Raw genomic sequence first — 14,073 nt, 5'->3', positions numbered from 1 at the left:
AAGCGACGTTACGGCCGTTCGGCCATCAAGTCTACTCCGCATTCAATCACGGCTGATCTTATCTCTCCCTCTCAACCCCATTCTCCTTCCTTCTCCCGTAACCCCTGACACCCGTACGAATCAAGAATCTATCTATCTCTGCCTTAAATATATCCACCGACTTGTGGCGTCCACAGCCCTCTGTGGCAAAGAACTCCACACATTCACCACCCTCTGACTGAAGAAAATTCCTCCTCATCTCCTTCCTAAAGGTACTAGAACGTTCTTTCATTCTGAGGCAATGGCCTCTGGTCCTCGACTCTTCCACATTGATCTGAAGAAGGGTCTCGACCCGCAACGTCACCCATTCCTTCTCTCCTGAGATGCTGCCTGACCTGCTGAGTTACTCAGCATTTTGTGAATAAATACCTTCCACATTGATATGTTCCTAGGGATTGTTTAGTTTTATTTTAATTTTACACATACAACATGGAGCCAGGCCCTTCGGCCCATCCAGTCTGCACTGGCCAGCGATCATCTGTTATCCAGTTTCACATTCTACACACCAGGGCGATTAACAGAGGCCAATTAACCTACAAACCTGCAAGTCTTTGTGATGTGAGAGGAGACAGGAGCAGCCAAATAGCAAAAAAATGGAGGGACCATCAATCACAGAAAACCGTTATTAAGGAAAAGTTTAGAGTTCAGAGACTCTGTAGGTAACAGGCCCTTTCGGCCCATCGAGTCCGCACTGACCAACAATAGCCCCATACATTAGCACTATCCCACACACACTAGGGTCAATTTACAGAAGCCAGTTAACCTGCAAACCTGTACGTCTTTGGAGTGTGTGAGGAAACCGGAGCACCTGGAGAAACCCACTCGGTCACAGGGAGAACGTACAAACACTACGGACAGCACCCCGTGGTCAGGATGGAACCCGGGTCTCTGGTGCAGTAAGGCAGCAACTCTACCGCTGTGCCACCGTGCTGTGTTACAGAACGCTACACCAAGTGGACCTGTTGGGCCCGTTCCTCACGGAGTGGGGACGGGGAAGGGGAGAGGGTGTCACTGAGCTCGGCCCCCTGGCGCCAGCGAGCCATGGACTCAAAGCCTCTCCTGTATTGGTCTTGCACCCCTCACGACCCCCACTCAATCCCCCCATTCCCCCCCCCCACACACACCCACTCCATGCCCCTGTACCCCATCCCCACTTCCCCCTCCCCGCCCCCCTTCTCCCCCTTCCCTACCCCCACCGCCACCCCCACCTCCCCATTCCCTCCCACCACCCCCGCTCCCCCCTCCCCCTAATCAGGCGTCGAGCGTGTGGTGGGAGCTGAACACTAAAATGGCAACCATCCCTCAACTGAGTGGGAGAAACAGGGCTGCCCGGCGGGAAAGGGCCGTGCCAGCGTCTGGGAACAGAGGCTCCCTGACCCACAGCGAGACCCCCCCTGACCCACAGCGAGACCCCCTGACCCACAGCGAGACCCCTTGACCCCAGCGAGACCCCTGACCCACAGCGAGACCCCCTGACCCACAGCGAGACCCCCTGACCCACAGCGAGACCCCCTGACCCACAGCGAGACCCCCTGACCCACAGCGAGACCCCCTGACCCACAGCGAGACCCCCTGACCCACAGCGAGACCCCCTGACCACAGCGACACTCCTTGACCCACAGCCCTGACCCACAGCGAGGACCCCCTGACCTACAGCGACACTCCTTGACCCACAGCCCTGTCCCACAGCGAGGCTCCCTGACCCACAGCGAGACCCCCTGACCCACAGCCCTGACCACAGCGAGACCCCCTGACCCACAGCCCCTGACCCACAGCCCTGACCCACAGCCCTGACCCACAGCCCTGACCCACAGCCCTGACCCACTGCCCTGACCCACAGCCCTGACCCACAGCCCTGACCCACAGCCCTGACCCACTGCCCTGACCCACTGCCCTGACCCACAGCCCTGACCCACAGCCCTGACCCACTGCCCTGACCCACTGCCCTGACCCACAGCGAGGCTGCGTCACCCTCAGTGTTTAAGGGCTTGATTCCAAAAGCCAGTTTGGAATGAACCTGGGTCCAGGGCTGAGTTCCGAGTCCACCTCGTTGCGGCCCTTTCACTTGTTTCGTTTAGTTTAGTTTAGAGATACAGCACGGAAACAGGCCCTTTCGGCCCACCGGGTCCGCGCCGCCCAGCGATCCCCGCACACTAACGCTATCCTACACACACTAGGGACAATTTTTACATTTGCCCAGCCAATTGTCCTACAAACCTGCACGTCTTTGGAGTGTGGGAGGAAACCGAAGATCTCAGAGAAAACCCAGGCAGGTCACGGGGAGAACGTACAAACTCCGTACAGATGGCGCCCGTAGTCGGGATCGAACCCGGGTCTCTGGCACGGGTTGGTCTGTAAGCCAAGTGTCGAGCATGGAGATTTTAGAGTTCATTCGACTGTGTGGTGGAGATCTAAAAATGCACAATGTCTGCACACAGCACTGATCAGAATACAGGTGTACACTTTGCTTTGACTACTTTGCTGAAATCTAGAACAACATACATCACAAGCTGCCAACAGCTCACTGCTCACCTCTGATCAAGCCTGCCTCCTGTTCCTCTTCCATGGGAGACCCCAGAATCTCTTCTCATCCCTCGTTAAGAATAAGGCCATTTAGAAGTGAGATGAGGAAAAACTTTTTCAGTCAGAGAGTTGTGAATCTGTGGAATTCTCTGCCACAGAGGGCAGTGGAGGCCAAGTCACTGGATGAATTTAAGAGAGAGTTAGATAGAGCTCTGGGGGCTAGTGGGATCAAGGGATATGGGGAGAAGGCAGGCACGGGCCATTGATTGGGGACGGTCAGCCATGATCACAATGAATGGCGGTGCTGGCTCGAAGGGACGAATGGCCTCCTCTTGCACCTATTTTCTATGTTTCCTCATCATCATCATATCATCATATATATACAGCCGGAAACAGGCCTTTTCGGCCCTCCAAGTCCATGCCGCCCAGTGATCCCCGTACACTAACACTATCCTACACCCACTAGGGACAATTATTACATTTACCCAGCCAATTAACCTACATACCTGTACGTCTTTGGAGTGTGGGAGGAAACCGAAGATCTCGGAGAAAACCCACGCAGGTCACGGGGAGAACGTACAAACTCCGTACAGACGGCGCCCGTAGTCGGGATCGAACCTGAGACTCCGGCGCTGCATTCGCTGTAAAGCAGCAACTCTACCGCTGCGCCACCGTGCCGTTCCTATGTTCATATGAAATATTGCAAGTCGCAGCATTGTTAGTCGGGGAGCATCTGTATATAAACGACTCCTCGCTGCTGAACAGCGTCAGGTCTCACGCCTCGTACCTTTGCAGACACTTGTGGGTAAGGAGGTTTGCTCGGAATCCCAGCACGGCGAAGACGACCAGCGTGGCAAAGACGGACGTGAAGAAATTGATGAAGGAGACAAGGTACGCATCAAAGTGGCAATTGTTGGTGTGGGCATTGTAGCTGGAGTACGCGATCACGCTGCCAAAGCCCAGGCCCAGGGCAAAGAAGACCTGCGTGGCAGCCTGGCGCCACACTTGGACGTCCAGCAGGATCTCAACCTGCAAAAGTAATTTGAATTCAAAATATTGATCTGATTGAGCAACGCGCTGCACCTCGGGCAGTGGCGATCAACGCCAAGGATCGCTTTACAGGATCACGGCACGGTGGCGCAGCTGGTAGACGTGCTGCCTCACCGTGTTGGAGGCCCAGGTTCATTCGTGATCTCAAGTGCTGCCCGTGCCCTCCCACCTCGGTCACCCTTTGTGTCCACACATCTCACCCAGCTGAGAATTAAAGCAGAACAGGTCCGGGGAAGGAGGCAGTGACACAACTCTCATCACCGTATCAGCGCAAAGCCCTTGGGTGCCAAGGTGGCACAGCTGGCAGAGCCGCTGCCTCACAGCACCAGAGACCCCCGGTTCGATCCTGACCTCGGGTGCTGTGTGTGTGGAGTTTGTACGTTCGCCCTGTGTGACTACGTGGGCTTCCATTGGGTAGCTTCCCCCCACGTCCCAAAGACGTGCAGATTTGTAGTGTAATCGGCCTCTGTAAATCACTGGGAATATGTGAGGAGTGGATGAGAAAGTGGGATAAGATGGTGGGACGAGTGTAGCTGGGAGATGTTGGCCGCTGTAGGTTAATTTTGCCGCAGTAACATTGCCCTCTGGATTGTAGGCAGTGGGAGAACGTAGAACTAGTGTGAGCGGGTGATGTGTGGTCAGCCTGGTCTTGGTGGACCGAAGGGCCTGTTCCAGTGCTGTCTCTCTGCATCTCTAATCTCTGTCCGACCATGTCACCCGCCCGCGGTCTGTGTTACCGGCTGAAGTCCCTCCCCCGGTCATAGGTTCTAGGAGCAGAATCAATCCATTCGGCCCATCAAGTCTACTCTGCTATCCAATCATGGCTGATCTATCTTTCCCTCTCAACCCCATTCTCCTGCCTTCTCCCCATAACCCCTGACACCCGTACCAATCAAGAATCTGCCAGAATATCCACTGACTTGGCCTCCACAGCCTCCTGTGGCAAAGAATTCCACAGATTCACCACCCTCCGACAAAATAAATTCCTCCTCATCTCCTTTCTAAAGGTACGGCCTTTTATTCTGTCTGGTCCTAGACTCTCCCACCAGTGGAAACATCCTCTCCACATCCACTCTATCCAGGCCTTTCACTATTCGGTACGTTTCAATGAGGTTGTCTGTTGCCCCCCCCCCCACCTCCCCCCTCCCCTCCCCCCTCCCTATCCTTCTAAACTCAATCTGCAACCCCTCCCTCTGGCTCTGCCTCGTCCCCTCCCTTTACCTTAGGAGTGAACATGTATTGGATTCCATCCGCAGACCCTTCCAGCAGGAGGCCTCGAACAAGGAAGCAGAAAAGAATCAGGTAGGGGAAGACGGAACTGAAGTACATGACCTGTGGGCAAATGAACAGGACGTTAGCAACTCAATGGTTCCATGGTACATTATCGTCACGTGGACCAAAGTACAGTTAAAAGAGTGTACAATAGTGGACCCCACTGAGTCACTCAGTGCACAAGAGTGTACAATAGTGGACCCCACTGAGTCACTCAGTGCACAAGAGTGTTTGTAGGTTGGTTGGCTTCGGAAATAACTGAATATGGTCCCCAGTGTGTCGGATTGTGCTAGTGTACGGGGTGATCGCTGGTCGGCACAGACTCGGTGGGCCGAAGGGCCTGTTTCAACGATGTATCTCCATAATCTACAACTCCAGTGAAGTGTCAACACTGTGGACCTTCCGGCAGCTTCTGCCTCTATCCATTGAAGAGCTGATCGTTAAACCTCCGTTCATCAGCACATAGGTTCTGCGGGGCAGAATTAGGCCATTCAGCCCATCAAGTCTACTCCAGCCATTCAATCGGGGCTGATCTATCTTTCCCTCTCAACCCGTTGACCTGGGATCGGACACCCCAATGCAGGATGTGTGGGGAGGAAGTGCAGATGCTGGTTTAGACCGAGGATAGACACAAAAAGGCTGGAGTAACTCAGCGGGTCAGGCAGCATCTCTGGAGAAAAGGAATAGGTAACGTTTCGGGTCGAGACCCTTCTAGTCCACCGTGATTAATTTTCTAACAGTAACGTTAGAAATACAACAATTTTGGCAGAACTAGTGTCTATAGAGAGGTGGTAGAGCAAAGATTAAACAGATGTGTCACGTGAATCTAACTCAGTGATGGGAAACAGGAATCGGTGACGTTCCGGGTCGGGACCCTGTTTCAGACCCTCAGTGTAGGAGCCAGCCGGAGCTCCAACCAGAAACAAAGGGACGGGAATCGTGCCTTACCTTCCCCGAGGACTTTATTCCCTTGATCATTGCAAGGCAAACAATGACCCACGCAGCAGACAGGCAGCCGGTCATGGTGGGATCCAAGCCCCCACTCTCGCTGATGGAGCCGGTGATTTTTAAGGCCTCGCGGTACCAGAAGTAAGTGGTGGGAGAACTCTCGCTGCACTCGGGCACTGCGGAACAGAGCGGGCAAAGAAAACGTCACGACAACAGGAGAAAACTACCGGCGTGGAGGGTGGGAGGCCGAAGGCCAGGGGAGCAGAACTTAAAGTGTAGATACCCACCTACCCCCGTGTTGTTGGGCAGCGAGGGGCATGATTTCCAGGGCAGTGGGTACTGGAAGGAGTGGCCAAGGTAGAAGAGACTCCAGGCAATGATGATGTTATAGTAGAGAGAGACAAAGGTGCAGACCTGTGGGGCAACAAGCGAGGTGGCGCAACTGTGTCAATCCTCTGTGAATTCGCCAATTTTAGGTCACCTTTAACAACCCCCCCCTCCCCCTCCCCTTCCTTCCCCCTCTCTCCCCACAACACCCCTCATTTTCTCCCCCCATGACCTCTCTCTCCCACTCTTTCCTCCTCCCCTTTCTCCCCCATACCCCTCTCCCCTCCCTTTCCTCCCCCCACACCCCCTCTCTCCCCCTCACCTTTCTCCCCCCACACCCCTTCCCTCCCTTTCCTCCCCCCACACCCCCTCTCTCCCCCTCCCCTTTCTCCCCACACCCTCTCTCCCCCTCCCCTTTCTCCCCACACACCACCCCACTTCCTCTCCCCTTCCAGTCGGGCCGTTCGACCCTGTGAGAACTACATGGGTGTGATGGATGCCAGCGAGCACCCTGGCCTCCCCCCCATCTCCCCCCTCTTCCCCCCCACCCCCCCTGTGTGCCCGGCCCTGCGGCCTCTCCATCCACCCCCTCTCCCACTCACCAAACAACTGGCAAACCCAATGCCCGCCAGCCTGGGGTCAATGTGCTTCCACACTCCGATACTGCCCTGCCGGATGTTCTGCCCAGCGGCGAACTCCAGGAAAAACAGCGGGATGCCCATCACCACCAGCAGGAGGAGGTAGAGGAACAGGAACGCCCCTGCAAGGGCAACACGTTGTTCATCAGGTGGTAGCACGCACAGCAAGTACAACTGGCACAGAGAGCTGTGCCCACACAACGGCCCGCTGAACCCAGGGGCCTTTCATCATAAACATACCTTAGTGGCCAAGCATGTTTTGCAACGTACGAGGAATTTCATTTGCCGTACAGTCATAACAATAAAAAGCAGCAGAACAGACAAAATACATTTTCACACGAACATCCACCACAGTGACTCCTCCACATTCCTCACTGTGATAGAAGGAGAAAAAACACTTCAATCTCTCCCTTCTTTGTCCTCCAGCGGTCGGGGGCCTCGAACCTTCCGTTGACGGGACGATCTTGTCTCCTGTACCTGGCGACGAGCCGGCTACAGGGGTAAGATTAAGGCGATCGCACTGACGGAGTGCGATACACTGTTAGAAACATAGAAAATAGGTGCAGGAGTAGGCCATTCGGCCCTTCGAGCCTGCACCGCCATTCAATATGATCATGGCTGATCATCCAACTCAGTATCCCGTACCTGCCTTCTCTCCATACCCCCTGATCCCTTTAGCCACATGGGCCACATCTAACTCCCTCTTAAATATAGCCAATGAACTGGCCTCAACTACCTTCTGTGGCAGAGAATTCCACAGACTCACCACTCTCTGTGTGAAGAAATGTTTTCTCATCTCGGTCCTAAAAGACTTCCCCCTTATCCTTAAGCTGTGACCCCTGGTTCTGGACTTCCCCAACATCGGGAACAATCTTCCCGCATCTAGCCTCTCCAACCCCTTAAGAATTTTATATGTTTCAATAAGATCCCCCCTCAGTCTTCTAAATTCCAGCGAGTACAAGCCTAGTCTATCCAGTCTTTCCTCATATGAAAGTCCTGCCATCCCAGGGATCAATCTGGTGAACCTTCTCTGTACTCCCTCTAAGGCAAGAATGTCTTTCCTCAGATTAGGAGACCAAAACTGTACACAATACTCCAGGTGCGGTCTCACCAATGCCCTGTACAACTGCAGCAGAACCTCCCTGCTCCTATACTCAAATCCTCTTGCTATGAATGCTAACATACCATTCGCTTCCTTCACTGCCTGCTGCACCTGCACGCTTGCTTTCAATGACTGGTGCACCATGACACCCAGGTCACGTTGCATCTCCCCTTTTCCTAATTGGCCCCCCGATCCCTTTAGCCACAAGGGCCACATCTAACTCCCTCTTAAATATAGCCAATGAACTGGCCTCAACTACCTTCTGTGGCAGAGAATTCCACAGATTCACCACTCTGTGTGAAAAAAAACGTTCTCGTCTCGGTCCTAAAACACTTCCCCCTTATCCTTAAACTGTGACCCCTTGTTCTGGACTTCCCCAACATCGGGAACTATCTTCCTGCATCTAACCCTTAAGAATTTTGTAAGTTTCTAATGGGGAACTACAGATGCTGGTTTGCACCCAAAGTGCTGGAGTAACTAACTCAGTGGGGCAGGCAGCATCTCTGGAGAGAATGGGTGATGTTTCGGGGCGAGACCCTTCTAGGCCTCCTGATTCATTTTACTCTTTCTCTGCCTCGTTACCTCCAACAATGAACCATTCCACATTTCCTTGACCGCCATCTGCTTTGTTCTGCTGTTTTCGCACCTTACATTCTCTTTGTAGCCTTCCATACCTCTAGCTTCCCTCTCCCTACTCTCAGTCTGACGGTGGGTCTCGACCAGAAACGTCACCCATTCCTTCTCTCCAGAGATGCTGCCTGACCCGCTGAGTTACTCCAGCATCTTGTGTCTATCTTCCCTAAAGTGGGGAAATGTGCTGGGAGATTCCAGTGGGGAAGTTCAACCCTTTTACAACTAAATAGGTGTGATGACAAGGGAGCATCGTTTCAGACAAGGGGCATTTGTGAACTCTTTCTGGAGGCAGAGTTGTTGCCTTCCAGCACCAGAGACCCAGGTTCGATCCTGACTACGGGTGCTGTCTGGATGGAGTTTGTACGTTCTCCCCGTGACCGCCTGGGTTTTCTCCGGGTGCTCCAGTTCCCTCCCACACTCCAAAAAGATGCACAGGTTTATAGGTTAATTGGCTTTGGTAAAAATAATAGTAAATTGTCCCTAGTGAGTAGGACAGTGCTAGTGTACAGGGTGATCGCTGATTGGTGTAGACTCGGTGGGCCGAAAGGCCTTTTTCCCAGGTGTACTTCTCAAGTCTAAAAAGCCACCTAAGATTCAGCACTCACGTTTTAGGTGTATTGGGAATATAGTGCAATGGTTTGTGACAACGCTTAAAGGGCATGTGGACATAGCTCTTTATGGAATACTAGACGTCCCGCTGGGCCCAAACTTCTCCTGTGGGTACGGCAACCCTCCCCCAACTGATGACCCGTGGACCCGTTGCCGACCAGGGTTGAGAGGGGGCCACTCATCCCGGCCCCGGGCGGCCAGCAGCAGGAGAACAGCCGCAAGGGCGGCCATCTTCTTTGACCCTCAGCTGCCGCGCTGCACCATGGGAGGAAGGTCGGGCACGGGGCACGCTGGGATGGGCGCCAGTCCGCATTTATTAAAGTTTATTAAGTTAATCACCTTTAAAATGTAACGAAACTTGAGAAATTCACACCGCAGGCGAATGGTGAGTAAGGCGGGGAACCGGGAAGAAGGTACCGGAACCTGAAAACTGTAACGTCCAGGTTCAGGAACAACTTCTTCTCAACAACCATCGGGCTATTAAACACTACAACCTCTATATAAGCTCCGACCTACACAGACTTGTGGGCATCGTTTTTGTCTTTGCTTTTCTATTGTTGTGTTATATCTATATGTAAGGAATTAGGTCTTTCCTAATAGGAGAGCTCTCTTTATTTTACGTACTTCAATTAAGAATGGGCTTGCCTTCCACTGTTCCCAAGAAAATCTCATCTTTCCTCTCAGCCCCCATTTTCCAGTCTTGGCAACATCCTCTTAAATCGCCTCCCATCTTAGTTTAGTTTATCATTATCTTTAGTGAAGCCAATTAACCTACAAACCTGCACGTCTTTGGAGTGTGGGAGGAAACCGGAGCACCTGGGGAAAGCCCACGCGGTCACGGGGAGACAATATAAACTCTGCACAGACAGCACCCTTAGTCACGAGGAGAAAGTCAACGATGTGAGTCAGGCAGCATCTCTGGAGAAAAGGAATGGGTGACGTTACAGGTCGGGACATTCCTCAGACCCGAAATGTCACATGTTCCTTTTCTCCAAAGATGTTGCCTGTCCCGCTGTATCTATCTCAGCTTAAACCAGCATCTGCAGTTCCTTCCTACATATATCATATCATATCATCATATATATACAGCCGGAAACAGGCCTTTTCGGCCCACCAAGTCCGTGCCGCCCAGTGATCCCCGTACATTAACACTATCCTACACCCACTAGGGACAATTTTTACATTTACCCAGCCAATTAACCTACATACCTGTATGTCTTTGGAGTGTGGGAGGAAACCGAAGATCTCGGAGAAAACCCACGCAGGTCACGTACAAACTCCTTACAGTGCAGCACCCGTAGTCAGGATCGAACCTGAGTCTCCGGCGCTGCATTCGCTGTAAAGCAGCAACTCTACCGCTGCGCTACCGTGCCGCGGTGTATACATATACACACGCATACATATACTCACACACACGCATAGATATACACACACACATATATACACATACACGCATATACACCAATCAGCCAAAACATCAAGACCACTGACAGGCAAAGTGAATAACATTGATTATCTTGTTACAATGGCACCTGTCAAGGGGTGGGATATATTAGGCAGCAAGTGAACAGTCAGTTCTTGAAGTTGATGTGTTGGATGCAGGAGAAATGGGCAGGACTGAGCGACTATGACAAGGGCCAAATTGTTATGGCCAGACGATTGGGTCAGAGCATCTCTGAAACGGCAAGGCTTGTGGGGTGCTCCCAGTCAGCAGTGGTGAGCACCTACCGACAGTGGTCCGAGGAGGGACAAACCACAAACCGGCGACAGGGTGTTGGGCGCCCAAGTTCTTCGATGCACGAGGGTAACGAAGGCTATCCCGTCTGGTCTGAACCGACTGTGGGAAGACGACAAGGGAGTGTGAAGCTCTGGGCAACGTTCTGCTGGGAAACCCTGGGTCCGGCCATTCATGTGGACGTCAATTTGACACGTGTCACCCACCTAAACATCGCTGCAGACCAGGTACACCCCTTCATGGCAATGGTATTCCCTGATGGCAGTGGCCTCTTTCAGCAGGATAATGCGCCCTGCCACACTGCACACATTGTTGGGGAATGGTTTGAGGAACATGGTGAAGTGTTCACGGTGTTGCCCCGGCCTACAAATTCACCAGACCTCAATCCGATTGAGCATCTGTGGGATGTGCTGGATGGACAAGTCCGATCCACGGTGGCTCCACCTCGCAACTTACGGGACTTGAAGGATCTGCTGCTAATGTTTTGGTGCCAGATACCACAGGACACCTTCAGGGGTCTTGTAGAGTCCACGCCTCGGCGGGCCAGTGCTGTTTTGGCGGCACACGGAGGACCAACAGCATATTAGGCAGGCGGTCATAATGCTTTGGCTGATTGGTCTATACACATACACACAAATATACACATACACACATATATATACATACACGCATATATACACATACACACATATATACACATACACGCATATATACTCACATATATACACATACATGCATATATACACACACACGCATGTACACACATACATATATACACATACACGCATACATACACACATATATACACATACACGCATATATACACATACACACATATATACACATACACGCATATATACACATATATACCCATACACGCATATATACACACATATATACACATACATGCATATATACACACATATGTACACATACACGCATATATACACACATACACGCATATATACACATATATACACATACACGCATATATACACACATATATACACATACACGCATATATACACACATATGTACACATACACGCATATATACACACATACACGCATATATACACATACATACACATACACGCATATATACACACATACACACATATATACACATATATATACACATACGCACATATATATATATATATACAATAACACAGTTTGGTTAAGGTGTTTACAGAGTACTTTAGTACTATGTTTACATATTTCTTGTGCTGCTGCAAGTAAGACACATGACAGCAAAGCATCTTGCGTGTTGATCTACTTACTGCCCCCATTCTGGTAGCAGAGGTAGGGGAACCTCCAGACATTGCCCAGCCCCACGGAGAAGCCCACCTGGGCGAGGATGTACTGCAGCTTGCTGCTCCAGGCTGGCCGGTGGGGCTGTTCCAGCACCAGCCCAGTGCTGGACCCCGTCGCATCAACACTCTGGCTGTCCGTCTTGATCTTTTCCATCAGAAGACGACCACACACAGGAGACGTAGGTCAGTGGCAGCGAGCTTCCAAGTAACGGGCTGAGGGAGGATGAAAGGCAGTGTGTTGAGGCCAGTTCATTGACTATATTTAAGAGGGAGTTAGATGTGGCCCTTGTGACTAAAGGGATCAGGAGGTATGGAGAGAAGGCAGGTACGGGATACTGAGTTGGATGATCAGCCATGATCATATTGAATGGCGGTGCAGGCTCGAAGGGCCGAATGGCCTACTCCTGCACCTATTTTCTATGTTTCTATGTGTCATCGAGAGAAAGCTCTTAGGGCGAACGGAAAAGATTTAGATCTTTTCGAGAGAGAGTTCGACTTAGCGCTTGGGGCTAAGAATCAAGGGATAGGGGGGGGAAAGCAGGAACGGGGTACTGGTTTTGGATGGTCAGCCATGATCATATTGAATGGCGGTGCTGGCTCGAAGGGCCCAATGGCACCTATTTTTTCCTGCACCTATTTTCTATGCCGACAAACTCAATGCGGAAAGTACCTCGTAACAGCGGTGGAAAATTCCACTGGCACTACCTACCTTCTGAAAGCAGAGAGATTTCTCCATTGCAAACGCACACCATGTGTGAGGGTCAATGTAAGCAGATCTTGAAGAACATGCACAAGGATAAGGTGAAGAGGGAACTGCAGGTGTTGGTTTATACCGGATAGACATATGTCGGGAAAATATTAAATGAATGTTAATCAGCCCTCATTTGCAACTCAAGGGGTGAGACCACACAAGATATTAAGTGGCTAATCTCCTGCATTAATGCAGTTTCGTTTATTTTAGAGATTTAGCGTGGAAACAGGCCCTTCAGCCCACCAAGTCCGCACCGACCAGCAATCCCCACACACCAACAATATCCCACACACACACACTAGGGACAATTTACAATTACACCAAGCCAATTAACCTACAAACCTGTACGTTTTTGGAGTGTGGGGGAAAACCAGAGACCCCAGAGAAAACCCACGCAGGTCACGGAGAGAACGTACAAACTCCGTACAAGCATCACCCGTAGTCATCATCATATCATATATATTCAGCCGGAAACAGGCCTTTTCGGCCCACCAAGTCCGTGCCGCCCAGCGATCCCCGTACATTAACACTATCCTACACCCACTAGAGACAATTTTTACATTTACCCAGCCAATTAACCTACATACCTGTACGTCTTTGGAGTGTGGGAGGAAACCGAAGATCTCGGAGAAAACCCACGCAGGTCATGGGGAGAACGTACAAACTCCTTACAGTATAGCACCCGTAGTCAGGATCGAACCTGAGTCTCTGGCGCTGCATTTGCTGTAAAGCAGCAACTCTACCGCTGTGCTACCGTGCCGCCCTAGTCAGGATGGAACCCGGGTCTCTGGCGCTGTGTGGCAGCAACTCTACCGCTGGGCCACCGTGCTGCCCCACAGTTAAAGGACTCGTCAGCATGGACTGGAGTTGGAAAATGGCACCTCTTGAATAAGGGCTCAGGACACTATCTGTGTACAATTTCCCTGTCGGGGGTGTGCTCAGGTGCAATACTCTACTCGACTGTTTGTAGGAAAATGATGCACATGTGTCAGAAAGCACCATTGAACAACCCAACAAATGATGAGTACTGTGTTTACACCTTGGTCCTGTACTTTGTTTACGGACTTGTTATGCTGCTGTGAGCATGAACATCATTGTTCCGTTTATGTATGAAAATAACTGCAGATGCTG

General features: G+C 51.5%; 1 protein-coding gene across 1 annotated transcript; it reads right to left on the bottom strand.

Annotated features, from left to right (window-relative positions):
• Nucleotides 1–3,336: 3,336 nt before the first annotated feature.
• Nucleotides 3,337–12,389, bottom strand: LOC144611398 (sodium-dependent neutral amino acid transporter SLC6A17-like). The gene is made up of 6 exons (XM_078430468.1): nucleotides 12,159–12,389; nucleotides 6,762–6,919; nucleotides 6,120–6,246; nucleotides 5,833–6,008; nucleotides 4,834–4,944; nucleotides 3,337–3,591 (listed from the first exon to the last, which is right to left on the bottom strand). The coding sequence occupies exons 1-6, from the start codon at nucleotides 12,343–12,345 to the stop codon at nucleotides 3,337–3,339; spliced, it is 1,014 nt and encodes a 337-aa protein (XP_078286594.1). The 5' UTR covers nucleotides 12,346–12,389.
• Between the last annotated feature and the right edge of the window lie 1,684 nt (nucleotides 12,390–14,073).

Source organism: Rhinoraja longicauda, chromosome 40 (assembly GCF_053455715.1).
Source record: "Rhinoraja longicauda isolate Sanriku21f chromosome 40, sRhiLon1.1, whole genome shotgun sequence".
Classification (NCBI taxonomy): Eukaryota; Metazoa; Chordata; class Chondrichthyes; order Rajiformes; family Arhynchobatidae; genus Rhinoraja; species Rhinoraja longicauda.
Note: the sequence above shows the minus strand (reverse complement) of the source record. Positions and strands in the feature narration are given on the sequence as shown.